Here is a 14,245-nt window from a genome sequence, read left to right on the forward strand (position 1 = left end):
TGAGGCCATGGGGCAGCTGGCTCTTGGTTGCTCTGTTTTCTTCTTGTACCTTCCAATAGAGAAGGGACAAAGAATTGGAAGCAAGGATGACTTACTGAAGGATGACTTTCTGAATATGCACCGGGGGAAGAAATAAGCCACAGAGAGTTTAAAATTGCTCTAATACCTGGATTAAAAAAAAGGAGGAGGGGGGGATAATATTAAACTGAATTTATTATGTATCTGAGGGGGAGAAAAAAGTTGCAGGAGTGTGCCTGTAAGTATGTCAAAGTATATACACTCAGAAATACATTGTTGCTTATATTCCACACAAGAAGTGAATCTTTAAAAGACTAAAATACGAAATCTTTAAAAGCTAACTTGACAAAGATCTAATTATTTATGGCATTATCTGGAGTCACAAGCCCCTAAGAATGGGGCTGGTAACAGGAATGGGCTCATAACCACTGAAGCTCTGTAGTCTAGGCCTGGCAGTTAAGTTTTTTATGTTTACAAACAGTCTTTTTTACAATTTCAATTTTATGAACACTTTAGTCATTTATAAATATCTAAAAATGAGAAAATAAGCTCTAACATGTTTCATAATTACACCAAAATCAAATTGCTCCTAGGTGTTTTCATGATCGTTTTACTGCAGTGGTTCCTATTATTTTCTTTTGGTGGAGGGGATGCTACAGAGCAGTTAATAAAGGCTTATTTTGAGAATGTCATTTCTCAAACTCCTGCTCCAGCACATCACGAACAAAGCTGCATAATAAATATTTCCCTGCTGTAATTGGTTTTTGAGTGACTTGGTGATTTGCCTTTTTTTCTTTTAAGTAAGGCATTGCAGAGACTTTTGGTCTTTTTGAAGCTTGTCTCTTATGACAAGGCAGTCCAAGGGGCTTTATAAGACCAGTGTAATAACCCCTAAATAGGCTGACAGTTTTATAGCAGTCCCCAAGAGGGAAGCTTCCTTTCAAAAGTGGCTGAATATCATGAAAAAGGCAGTGGCTCCACACTGACTTTTCACAAAGCCGGAAAGTCTAAACAGCTTTTTGGATTGATAACAGGTTTATGGCATCCTTCTTTGCCAGACAGTCCGTCAGCGTGTGTGACTGTCCATTATAGGTGCTGTCAGGCACTCAGAAAAGTGCGGTTTGAAAACGTGGGTGCTGAAGATGTAGAGCTGTGTAAAGCCTTGCATGTACATAGGGTGAGAGCTGTGAGCTAAATGCTTTTGTTTCATCCCAGTTGATGATATCGTTTAGTGGTTACAATAACAATCTCCAGATGTAAATCTGTGAGATTCTGGGCAAAGTGAGTTCCATACTGGCCCTAGTGAAAACCTGAGTTTGAGGACTCCTGCACTCACAGACACCAGGCTTTCAGGACTCTGCAGAGCACTCATGAGGCCTGTTCTAGGAGAATATAGTGTGAGATGAAGTTCTTAATCCCACTGCATGCAGACAGAGGATTTTCTCTTTTGTTAGATTGGGTTACCCTCATTCATTAGACATGGTATTAGCTGTTCAAAATGGATTTTGCTAAGGCTTGTGTAATCAACAGTGATGTTTGCAGGCTGTCTTCAGGTTCTGCTGACTGTTGATGTGGAATATGCATGCTATGCCTATATATATATATTTCCTAAGTTCTTCCCACATCAGATATTAAAAAAAGACCAAAAAAAAAACCCCAAAAGAACAGATTGTAGCTTTGTCATGAAAGCAGAGGGGCAGTTCTGTAAATTGTATGTTTCCTCAGTAGAGATTTTTACAGAACAAATGCTTTCGTTAAGAAATTGAACAGCAGAGAGTTTATCCTTGATGCAAAGTGTTTATGAAATTGGTACTTCTGAGCATCAGAGAACCACTCATAACAATGGAGCTTCCTAAGTAGCAGCCGCTATATATATCTTCTGCAAGACTTTCATGTGGTAGTTCACGTGTAGTTTATCTACTGAAATTAGAGCTTTCACATTTTGAGTGGCCAGTCCAAATTAAGCACTTCTCAGGGTTCTTTGGTCATCCAATCCTATAAAACTGTGAAGTTGCATCATAACATTGCTATGTTATGATTATAATTACGGTACTCTGTGTTAAAATGCAGTTACATGGCAGCAGCATGCAAAGTGTCTCTCTCCCAGTTTCCTCTGGCCTTATCTTCCCATTAGGACCCCATCTCAGGATGGATGGTCTTTTCTCATGCTGTCTCATCTCCTCTGCTAATGGCTTTTAGACTGGGGATATTATCCATGTATACTTGCCACCCACCCCTGTCTCAGTCAGTGCCCACCTAAAGAAAAGGTAAATAAATAAGGAAATTCAATTGCAACACCATACACACATGCTTCCTCTGCCCTGGTAACACAGAGTGTGACCATGCATCTCTCTCGCCGCTTCCCAGTGCTCAAACGTGGCTGGAAGAGGCTTTCTGTTGGCTGCAATGCAGAGCTAGCTCACATCCTACACGAGCTGTCATTTCTGTTCTCCCTTCCTGTGCTGTTTTCAGCTGGTGGGTACTAATAATGTTCAGAAATCTAAGAGCAATTTTCTAACAAAAATCTGAAACAATTCAGAAGTCAATTTTAGCTGTACTTTACTGACAGGGTAGGCAGAGATATAGTAAGAGAGTAACAAGCATTACGTGAGATTAGGTTAGAGTGCAAATCGTTTTGAGGAAGCTGGTTTTGTTGTATGCATGCAGGGCCATCTTGTTGCTGGTTTATTTTAATAGAAAGGGTGTTCTTTTTTTTATTCTGAAAAATGAATTGCCAGAATGACTTTTCTTCATTAGGGAAATATGTTTAATTGCTGGCTTATTTCCTTCTTCTAAATTTCCCAGTAACTATTTTATTATTATCTTTGTTTTCTCCCTGAAAAGTAGTCTATTTTTAAATATATAATTGCCTGTTTTCTCCTTCCAGTGTTTCCATTTTATTCTGCAAATGCAGCTTTTACAAAGCATAATTGTCTGATTAATTTCATAGGCTATTCCTTTATAAATGCTCGTATTATATTCAGAGTTAAAGATGACTTTCTGAACTTAGTATTTGGTGATGAGTTTCCTCAGCACTGATTTTGGGGGCAAACACCAGCAGCACTTTCAGTTAATTTAAAAATAGGCATAGTCTGTGATTTTAGCAATATTTGGACAATTTGTTGATGCGTTTTGTTAAAAATCAGATACCAGACCTTCCTTTTACTGTGATAAAATTAGGTACCTATAAAGTTTAACTCCATATCCCTGATGGTTTCAGAGTTTCTTCATTGTGATGTCATCTCAATGCAATTCTGAAAATGCAATTTCAATAACTAGAATATTTAAAGGGACAACAGTTATCAAATTTAATGCAGTCTAATTGCCTTTTATTGTAGCTGGCAATAACTCATGACAATCACAGGTATTTGAAGATAAGGAGCCTTGGATGATTGACTGATTGATTGCCATGTCACAAACAGTCTCACAGGACTGGGATAAGGCAACCAAAACTTAAGCTACCAAAATGTAATTGTTGTCTGGCTGGCTGATCTATAATGATTTGTCTTGTTTTTCTCTTTTCTTTCAACCACAGAGAAACTAGGAGTTTTTTCTACAGCATACTATTGTGCAACAGCAGAGGTCATTCCTGGATGCCAGCTGCTTTTTCTCTGGTTGAAGTTACTAATTTTTTTCAGTTACAGCCTTGCAGATATAGATACATAGAGAGATAGATATGGCAAAACTTTTTGTTCAGTAATGTCTGTGGTTTGGATGCAATTGGATCCAGTATTTAAAAGCAAAATACTCATGCAGTTGGATTCAACAGAGGCTCTTATTCTTAACCTAAATCTTGTTTGATAATACCCTCTGTCTCTTAGATATTTACAGTACCTTTCAATTTCTATTAAAGAAAAAATGTGACAGGAAGAGAATTAAGCCTGAAAAGTCCCATGCTTACATATGTGATTGCATTGTCCTTGAATTGTGATGTCTTATTTCATTGAGAGGGAACTTTATCATTTCATGTCTGTTTTGGTACAATTTTCATGTACATCTTTGGCCAGAATCCCAGTTAGTAATTCGAAAGCATTTCAGAGGTATAAGGTAGTTGTTACTTTTAAATATCACACATAGTTACTTTGTACTATCTTGATTGCAACAGTTTACCTCACACATTTGAAATCTTAATCTCTTAAGGGACACCAGTTATCGAGGAAACTGGTGTGATGTTTGGACTGTATTTGGGAGTATCTGTATATGGAATGTATGGAATAGATGTTCAGTCACTGAATTTGGCAAATACCGAACACCAAGAATTTAAAGAAGGCTTAATCTTCACTTGTGCTGAGATTTCATGAATAGTGCATGCCCTCAGCTTTCCTGAGAACATTCAGTTGTAGTTGCAGAAATATGGGAACATATTCAAGGTGTCATCAGACAATATCCCTCGTGAAAACTGTTAGAAATTAATTTTCTTTACAATCTAAAATAAGATGGCAACTCAGCATTGAGGATTGCCTAAGGTTAAAAATACCCAAAAGAGAAGAGTTATGAGAGAGGGTCTAATGAATATTCCCTATATCCTTACAAAGGTTTCCAACAGTAATCCTCATAGCTGGTGCAAAAAATCTCTGGGAAAATCCTTTGCTTAAAAGCTGTATTTCTCAATAAAAGAGAGGTGCTTCCCACTTCATATATATGCAGTATTTGTACAGAACTGTACATCTAGAGAAGCAATAGGAAATAATGCTTATATCCCCAGAATACCTAGAAGACAAAGAAAAAAGAAGTATCTTGAAGTATTAATGGGTACGTTCTCCGATTGCTCTGCATGTTCTTTCATTCGCTAACATGCTTTTACGTCATTAAAAAATACTGAAAGATTTGTTTCTCTTCATACTTGTATTTATATATAATTCTACCTATCTGCAGAACTCAACATCTGTGTCACATAAGTATTAAAATTATTTTCTTAGTTCAGAAGTTTACATGCAAATTCAGCATAATATCTGAAGCATTTTCCCATCTTCTTATGCATATAGTACCTGTAGGGGATGGAGTGCATTATGAAGCAGGTGCCGTCAACCAAAGCCTATAAACAGGTCTGTCAGAATGAAAATTCATAGGTATCTATTGGTACCAATAAAATGTTTCTCTACAGCTGGGAAATTTATGGAAGACTAACAATTTCATTTCCACGGTACTGCACATTAAAAACTATAAAGGAGATGACTTGAAATAGAAGCATGGATCCTAACCTTACTAAGAGCTCCTGAGCTGCTCAGGCCAACTTTAGTAGTTAGCTGTGTGTTCCTTTCTGTAGCACTATAGTAAATTTACAGAGAGGATTAAAAAAAAAATTAGGATGCAAGAGAGAAATATTTAATGGTACATTCATAAAATACATCCACGTGAAGGTTATGAAGCTGTTCCAGTGAGTGAGAGGAATTCTGTTTTCCTTCTGTCATCCAAGTGGAAGTGAATTTGTTTCCTTCCACAACTATCTAAGGTTATTTAACTTGAATTAAAACAATAAATGAGACTTTTTTTACACAAAATTTGGTAGTTGTTTATACCTGAGTAATTCCTCACACACTGACAACACTGTTCAGCTGAAGGCTGTAATTTAAGTGTTTGATTTACAAGATGTATGAGTCTGCTTTAAGCATGGATCAAGATACTATTTAAAGCATTCTTACAGAACAACCAACTAGGCTCAGTGTTAGAGCCTTCTAGTTGTGGAGGTAAGGGCTTAGCTACTACTAATTAACTGGAGTAGCTTTATTAGTTATGAAAAACTGGAAATGCAAAAAGTCTGCACAGTTTTAGCTATGGTTTAAACATTGCATATCTATCTGAAAGAAAGCTATTTGGGTAATTATTTCTTCTTTTTCTCTCAGGGCTCTTTCCTTGAAACTTTGTGATGCCTTAAGTGTAACTTTTAATTTCTATTGACATTCTGTCCGAATGATAAATTAGACTGGGAAAATACATCTTTGTTGTCAAAACCCTTAATGTACTGTACCTCCTTTGTATACGTGACAGTAATAACTGTTTCTGTTGACCATTAAAGTAGAAAATAATTTGGTAAGGTAGCTGGTTTTTGTCATCTTCCTGACAGTAAAGTTTTAATTATGTTTGCTTGTGTGACTAACCTAGAGCTGCTGAAGTTGTTAGAAGTTGCTTCAAAAGTGCAGCTGGGATTTACTGGGCAAGCACATCCTGGCATATAAAGTGCAGCAGAAGATACAGAAAACATCGAGGGGAAAATAACCTGATTGTGTCTGCAATGGTATATATCAGTAATGGTGTTAATGTAGGATGAAATCTAGCTGAAACAAGATTTATGGTCAACATATTTAACCTAGAACATGAACAGTTTCATCTAGAATATAAGCCCTTGCCAAGTATATCTTCAGCTCAGGACCACATCAGTAGGAATGGGTTGTATGTTCTGGGATGGGGTGTCAGGTCTGCGTGGCAGCACAGTGTGATGTGAGGGTAGTCCCACACTGCTTGCTGGGTGTAGGAGGTGCTGCAGGAGAGGAACTTCCCCATCTCCGGGGATAATGCTAAATTCTAAGTCAGCCTCTTCCATTTTCTATGCCACTGTTTATTTTCTAAGTTCATTCCAGTTTTAAAACACTATCGTTCAGGCTTTGTTTATTTTGCTTTGGTGCTGAGAAGAAGGAAGGGAAGAAGGAACTGAGAAATACCAGGATGTACTACTTCTACAGTATTACTTGTAGCTATTCAGCAGAAAGCTGGCAATGCTGTCGATTTAAATATTGTAGGGTTACAACAGCTTGGGACGAATTAAGGAAGACCGGGAATCTGGGATGTGTTTCATCTCTCACGTTGGACCATGTACTTTTTTTTTTTTTTTTTTCCTTTCATTGTCTTAGATATCTTTTAGGAAGGTACAGACCATCATAGCTACTGACCTTGACAGAAATTTTGGAATTTCCTATACTTAGGTTTTTAAACATTTACCAAATTTTGCCTAATAAGTATCAAAATTTTACTTTTTTTGCTCTGCTAAATGTATATGATTTCAAGTGTAAACTGATTGCAGTGAGGTTGAGTGGCATACAGAGTATTTTGAGTGTTGGAGTCCTAGCTTTGTCATTGAAAGAAGCAGACATTGCCAAGACTTCAACTGTCTTCTGAACCATGCACTTGATCATGGAACTGGACATCTGCAAGCTGCAGGATTTGATGGACCACTAGCACTATCTCCCATGGCACATGTAGGGTTCATGTATTTTACCTCTGAATTTGCTGTGACGTGAGCATGACAGCAACTACTGTCATTTTAAAGACCATGAGAACTAGGAAGCTTTCGTCTACAAATAGATATGTATTTGTCTCTCTCTGAGTGGCAAATGTACAGTAAAACAATCTTTTGGAGATTTAAAATGAAACGGCATTGTAAGACTATAGCTATTAGGAATTTTTTGGATGTTCTTATAAAGGGTATTCTAGTAAATTATGTTTTAAAATGTTAATTTTTTTTTTTTTTTTTTTTTTTTTACATGTTAGCTGAGAGTACTGCTTATTGCTTTGTTAGAGCGTGGCTGTTGTTACAGAAACTTACTGGCCATCTTGTCTTGAAAGCCATCAAATATTTTGCCATAGATTTAACTGATGTGGTTACAGGAACTGTATGATTGGGAATTGCGGATAGTGACCATTATAATCATAATATAAGATGATTGCATGAGGTAACTGTTTGCCTTACCAACTGCTTGTGGTTAGGAGCAGAGCTGTCTTCTGCAACGCATTTGCAATTTGTACTTTTTTCTTCATTGTTGACTTGCAGTATAGTCTTTTCTGCTGCTCCCAGGAGCAACAGGACTCAGTATTTCAAGAGTGAGGTTTTATATAAAACTAAGGTGCATCTTCCATTCTAATCTGTATTTGCTGTGGGTTTTTTCCCCCTTTCAGGAGGATACAGATCATAATTACTATACTTCAAGGACATATGGCCCGTATGATTCTACTAGCCGGGATTTGTGGGTCAATATAGACCAAATGGAGAAAGACAAAGTAAAGATTCATGGGATCCTTTCCAATACCCATCGGCAAGCAGCAGTAAGTCTTTATACATTTTTCTTCTTTGACATGGGTATTTTTCACCAGTGACCAACACAGCAGTATTACAAAGTATTGTGACTACTGTTCACAGAGCTTTATCTTTGAATTTTAGTTAAGCTGTGAAAGTCTGCACAGTGTTGCTATCAAATGATTCCAAGTTGCCTTTTTGCGTCTGCTGTAACAGTCCTTCAGAGACACCTTCACAGATATATTTAAAATTCACCTCTGTTCTTCAGGATCACAAACTATCAAACAATAAATTAATTGTGTTGCTGAAGTGAGAAGGAATTTTACCATTGACTTCAATAGTTACAGAACTGGGTTCAGGACTAAGTTGCTGAAGTTCAAGTCTCCCATGGAGTGTATCTGTGCACTTCCATTTTGTATGAGGTGTTACACATATTTTTTCTTTTGGGACAACTGATAAAACTCATGAGAATGTCATATAGTAACAGAAGTGATAGATGTGATCACCATTTCAGGATATCAACAAGTAAATATCACAGAGTGTAAATAACAGTCTTGTTTAACTTATTGTAATCATGCTGCCTGGTAAAAGGAAGTGAAATTGAATGCTGCGTGATTTACAGATTGTATTCTTGGGTCTCACTTGTGGCTGGAAACTGCATACACACAAGGGCCAATATTAGCACAAATTGAATACAGAAAATTGCATCGGAATTGTGGTTCTTGAGGTTCTTGTTTCATCCATTTGCCAACTTCGCTCCAACAAAAAGTTCTTGGGTTTTGCCTGTTTAAAAACAATATCCATTTCATGCCTTATTTATAGGTTGAACAGTTTTTAAAGATGCAGGTGTGTTTAGCAGTTTTAAAGCTGAGAGAAAATCCAAGTTTAATTCAGCTTTTCTCTCATTTTATCTGTTATCTCCCTGGTACCAGCCAGGTGACTGGCTCAGAGGAATGTAAGAGGCAGCAAGAAGAAATACGGTGGTATTTAGCTCAGAAAACAAAAAGCAGAGTGGGGTGATAAATCCACTACATGTGACTAACAGAGGGTCCAATACATAAAATATATTCCTCATAGCCAAAAACACTGTAAGGAGCCAGGGATAATGCAAATGCAGAGGGTTCAGGCAGTTATATATCTTTGGGGTACATTTAATAAAACACTGTATCAGGTATTTTCTTAAGACAATTTGTTTCTAACGAGGAAAAAACCTCAAGGGTACCTAAAAGTGAAAACCTGTATTATCTGCCTTGCCTTCTCCATCTGGGATTCTGGTGCTCTGTGCTGAGGGAGAGAATGGAAACATGCGAAAAAAATGTAATAAAAGAATTAAAAATACCTATATAAGGTAAAACATCTTTCCCTAATAAAAGTAATTTATGAGGTTTGGGACCTAAACATTAGTGAAATTCTTCTGAGAAATTTTAACCTGTTGTTTAATGATTAGTGAAGATGACACCCTTCCATGCCTTTGTTCTAAGCACTTTTGTTTCCAGCTGGATCCCTGAGATTATACACCTAAAAATGTCAATTCCAAGGGGGACATTTTGTTTAAGTTATTGACCTAGATGTTTAAAATGAAACACTGCTTTTGATCTGGGTGTGGGATCAGTGTGGATGACCATTCAGCACGGCAGACGGGAGCTTGGCAGCATGAGGTCTTCAACTGTTTCTCCCCAAAACCAAGTGGTTTAAGACTTTTCTGCTGAATGTCAAGTGCCCACTCTGCCTCTCTGTCAGCTCTAGCAGAGCTCCCGGTTTAGTACACTGATATCCGTCTCTTTTCATATGTACCCAAATATCCCGGACTGTGAACTCGAGTGACTGCAGCCATGTCTACATACTGGTTTAATCTTTTTCAGAGATTTATGTCCCTCTTGAAGGATGAAAAAGTACCAGTAAGTCATCATATAAGGCATTATATTTTATTTATGTGTCTATAGTTGATTTCTTGTATGTGTACAAGCAAACAACACCCATGTGTACCATACAACAAAGTTATTTAAGAGAGATGTGTTCTCTGTAACTGTATAACAATTGTAGAGTCATATATTCTGAGCAGAGCATACATAACTAAGCAGCAATCTCTTCCCTTCTCTTCCATAGAGATAAATTTTGCCATTACTCTTTAAAAGGGCATTTTGCACGTCTTTCTGTGACTTGGTGATTTACATGCTGATAATTTCTAAAGATTATTCTCCAACTTGGCAGTAGAACAAGGAGCTAAATTAGTATATGCTAAGTATTAATGATTTTTTTCCAATAACGTCTCAATTTGTGTGTTTTCCTTCATTTGGAAGTATGTAATCCTAAGAGTTTCCAGAAGCTGCCAGTTTGTTTTGCTTCTACAGGAAAAGTAATAATAAAGAGAGGATCCATGAGATTGTTTGGCTATATAAAGAGCATAGTCATTGTTTGTGGAAAGTAACACACAAATATTAATAGAACAAATAAAACATCTAACACTATAGGATTTATATCCCTAGTAGTGATTTTTTTTTCAGTATATTGCCACCATCATCTTAACTGTACAATAAAATTTTAGGTGTGGCATGGATGCTCAATGTGTTTAGATTAGGTATCTTAACAGTTGATTACTCAAACACTGAACTAGATACAGGATCACCTCATGCTTGAAACTCAATTCGCTTTACTGTCAGTCCATTCTATCATCTATGCACAGAGAAAACATTTTTATGCCAGTGGGTTGAGAATTCTGATATTCTTTCTGAAAAATGAGGTATGCTTTCTAGTAGCAAAAGTAAAAACACATTTATTTCTAGTAGCTGTTACAATATTACACTTTAAACCATTCCTTGTTGGCTCTTTATTACAGTATTATGCTAAACAATTGTCTATATTAAACATTTTTACATTGTCAGAATTTAATGGATCATTTTTTGATTGAAGTCAATGGGAGACATATCTGGCTTGAGTGGGCATAGGATCAAGTCTTTATTGTAAACATTTTTATACTAATTTTTATATTATAGCAATTTAGGAGACTGTTAAGGGGGCAAATTTTTCTTTTAAAGCAGCCTAATGATTATTGTGTTATTCAGAAAGTTAATGCTAATAGGTAAAATGGACAATAGTGTATAAAGGAAAGAGGGAGTGTTTGGTCAGAAAATGAATGTTTTTAATAGTGTTCTTGGAAGTGATGTTTGGTAGAGCAAGGACATAATTTAAATGGGGTGCATACATAAACATAGCATACACCTCAGCAGTGAAAATTTTAGGACTTGGTAAAAACCCATTTGTTTAAGTTAATTCATGCGCTGTCTTTTGCATATGCCATTTTGATTAGAAATGTTCAGTTGTATATCCATATTTATGTATGTAGAGAAAAGGTCATTAGAATGTACTCAGTCCAATTAACACAATGCAAATGGATTTTGCATTCTAATTAAAAACATACGAAAAAAGCGCTAATAAATCCTCTCAAAATTCTGTCTTCTACTTAAGTGGAAAGCAAATCTAATTTAAAGTTACTGTAAATCTTCAGCTGTTAATTTCATGCTAAATAATTCTTTAAACTTTTCTGGTGGATTTAAATATAATCCTTCCTGAGAGAAGAAATACTCAGATATAATGTGAAAATAATAACCCAGGATAGAAATAAAGGTAGGGAAAATAAAGACAAAATGCACTTTCCCTGCCTTCCCTTTTTTTTTTTTTTTTTTTTTTTTTTTAATATACGGACTGTTGCCCTTTCTTAAGTGGAGACATCAAAGGTTAAGGTTGAGGACAGTCACCAACAGCCCATCTTCACACCGGTTTTTACTGTAGTAACTCCTCCTAAATAACAAATAATAATGGGCTGCATACACAGTTCCTATTTGGGCTTTGGGCCATTATGGAAGTGATGTGGTTTTTATGGGATATTACATTTAAACAGTGAAAAGACCTTACTGGGATTTCAGCACTCCTTTCTGTCATGACTACCGATTTGTTCAGAGTTTAGCCAGGTAGCACACCAGGTGATAATTATGGGTGGCTACAATAATCGGTGAGCTTTGGGAAAGGAGTGGAATAGATGGGAAAGGAGAGAGCCATAGGCAGAGAGGGAAAATGAGTTTGAATTTGAAAGGTGCTTTATGGTGAGCTTAGGTGAGGAGAAGAGTCTGTTCTCCAGTTTACAATTCTCTGCTGTGGATTCAGCTGATAGAGGATAGTCACCTGTAGGTTGACAGGGGAAAAAAAAAGATTTTTCTTCCTTTTTTTATTTTGCAATAAGTACCTTAAGTAGAGTTTGTTAATACTTCTGTTGAATATTTCTTTATAAATCATTTCAGCTCCTAGTTAACAGTATAGAGAGGTGTGAGAACTGGTGCCATGTAGGTTTGACGGAGGAATTGCCTTCCAGTGATAACCCTTCATCAGATAAGGACCCAGGTAGCAGCAGGATGTCAGGGAGAGCACTTGAATCTGAAGAGGCGTGTGGCAGAGGAGGAAACCACCTGTAGCTGAGGGAGTGGGCATCCTGTAAAGCTTAGGTATTGCTAAGGCCTTAAATATTTATGGCTCCTCTTAAGAGGTTCAAGCAACATTTTTTTAAGGACAAACTCTACAAGTATTTATTAATTTTATTCTTATGAGTGGGTTATAATGTCTGCTGGTATATTTTAGTTTCTGATGTCTTCAGTTATGAAGATCCACTGCTTTTAGGTGTTTAAGTGCTACACAAAATTGTTTCCAGTTACCTATTGGCAATTCCAAATTAAGAATAGCAAGGCTCCAGTGAAAAATAAAAAGCAATGAAACAGATGTTTGAAGTGGAGGACAGTTCATTTCATTTTCTCTTACCTTTCTGCACAATGTCAATTTTATTTTCTGGTGTTGTTCCTTTCAGAGAGTGAATCTGTCCTTCGATTTTCCATTTTATGGCCATTTTCTACGTGAAATTACTGTGGCAACTGGGGGTAAGTGGCTTTCTAACCATTTACTTTGAGTAATATGAGAAAAGTTTCTTGCAGCTATTTAAAAATACCTTTTTCCCCCTGTATATGTCAAAAGGTAAACTGCAGCATTTATTTAGGAAATTTTCCTTTCCACAAGAAGAAAATTACAAAATATCGATATGATGAAAAACCTCCAGCTGGTCAAGTTGAACTGTTATAAAACCCTCTCAGTGTAAGACTTTATAGCATTAATCATTTTCTATTTAGGCATTTCCCCCAGAAATCTTGTGTGTGTGTCTGGAGCAGCTGCACTTGTAGAGATAGTGCTGAAGCCAAAACAAGGACAGAAACTTAGGTTTTGCCTGCATGAGGGCAGAGGATTTACTATCCAAAGATAAGAAGTGCTGCTAGGAGTATGTAACTTGTCACCTGTAAGGCAAACCCAATGCAGTGCATTGCCTTGGTGTGATACGGTGTCTGCAAGAGTACCATAGTGTTCCTCTCCTCCTTCTGTGGGGTAAGATGGGAGGTATGGCACAGCTGGAGCTCCTGGTCTTGTAGCTCTGGGCACCACTGATGGCTCATGGTTAGGGTTCTCCCTCCCACTGCTGCTGGCTGCTGTTTGCACTGACCTCCTACACTAGGAACAGCAATTGGCCCATTCTGCTCCCCTCCTGCTCCACCTCCTTGAAAGACAAAGAGGACACCAGAAGAAAATGGAATTATATGGAAGACGAGAAATGAGAAAAAGGAGGAGGAAGAGTAATGGTCAAAAAATTGAAAACAGGGAGGCAGAGGGCAGCATCACAGAGAGCACGCCCACAGCATCCTCTGGTCCTTGAATGTGTCCAGCAAGTTCACGGACTCTGGCTGGTGGTTCTCTGCCTAGACGTGTTACAGGACAAGCAGACAGAAATAGAGGCCACTATCACCAGGACCAATCCTACCCTGTCCCTGGTCAAGGTTTCTCCTTCTCATGCTATGTGTGGTGAGCTGGCCAGCATCAGGGGATGCCCATGTCCCACTGGAGCTCTGAATGGGGAGGGTATGACTAAAAGATTAGGGAAGAATTGCAGTCAGTGTCCAACAAGACTAGAAGCTGGAACAGAGGCTTCTGTCATGCTCTGTGTTGGGATCTCCATTTTGCTACCAAAACAGAAGAATACAAGAGATGGACAGAGGTGAATAAAGGCTGATATTAAATGGTTGATTTCCAGTCAGAATGATAAAAAAAGGATGCACAGTTATGCGGTGACTTCAGTACTAGGGTTTTCTCTTCTTGATCAGCAATGACATTTTCATGCTGATTTGGATCAGA

At 37.4% G+C, this 14,245-nt stretch overlaps 1 protein-coding gene across 1 annotated transcript in view; it reads left to right on the forward strand.

Moving 5' to 3' along the window:
- PLXDC2 (plexin domain containing 2) overlaps positions 1-14,245 on the forward strand; it is a 280,684-nt gene that overhangs the window by 138,126 nt on the left and 128,313 nt on the right. Inside the window, exons 3-4 of the mRNA XM_069776624.1 lie at positions 7,909-8,055; positions 12,879-12,948. Coding sequence (XP_069632725.1) covers positions 7,909-8,055; positions 12,879-12,948 — 217 coding nt within the window. The remainder of the gene's footprint in view (positions 1-7,908; positions 8,056-12,878; positions 12,949-14,245) is intronic.

Source organism: Haliaeetus albicilla, chromosome 2 (assembly GCF_947461875.1).
Source record: "Haliaeetus albicilla chromosome 2, bHalAlb1.1, whole genome shotgun sequence".
NCBI lineage: Eukaryota > Metazoa > Chordata > Aves > Accipitriformes > Accipitridae > Haliaeetus > Haliaeetus albicilla.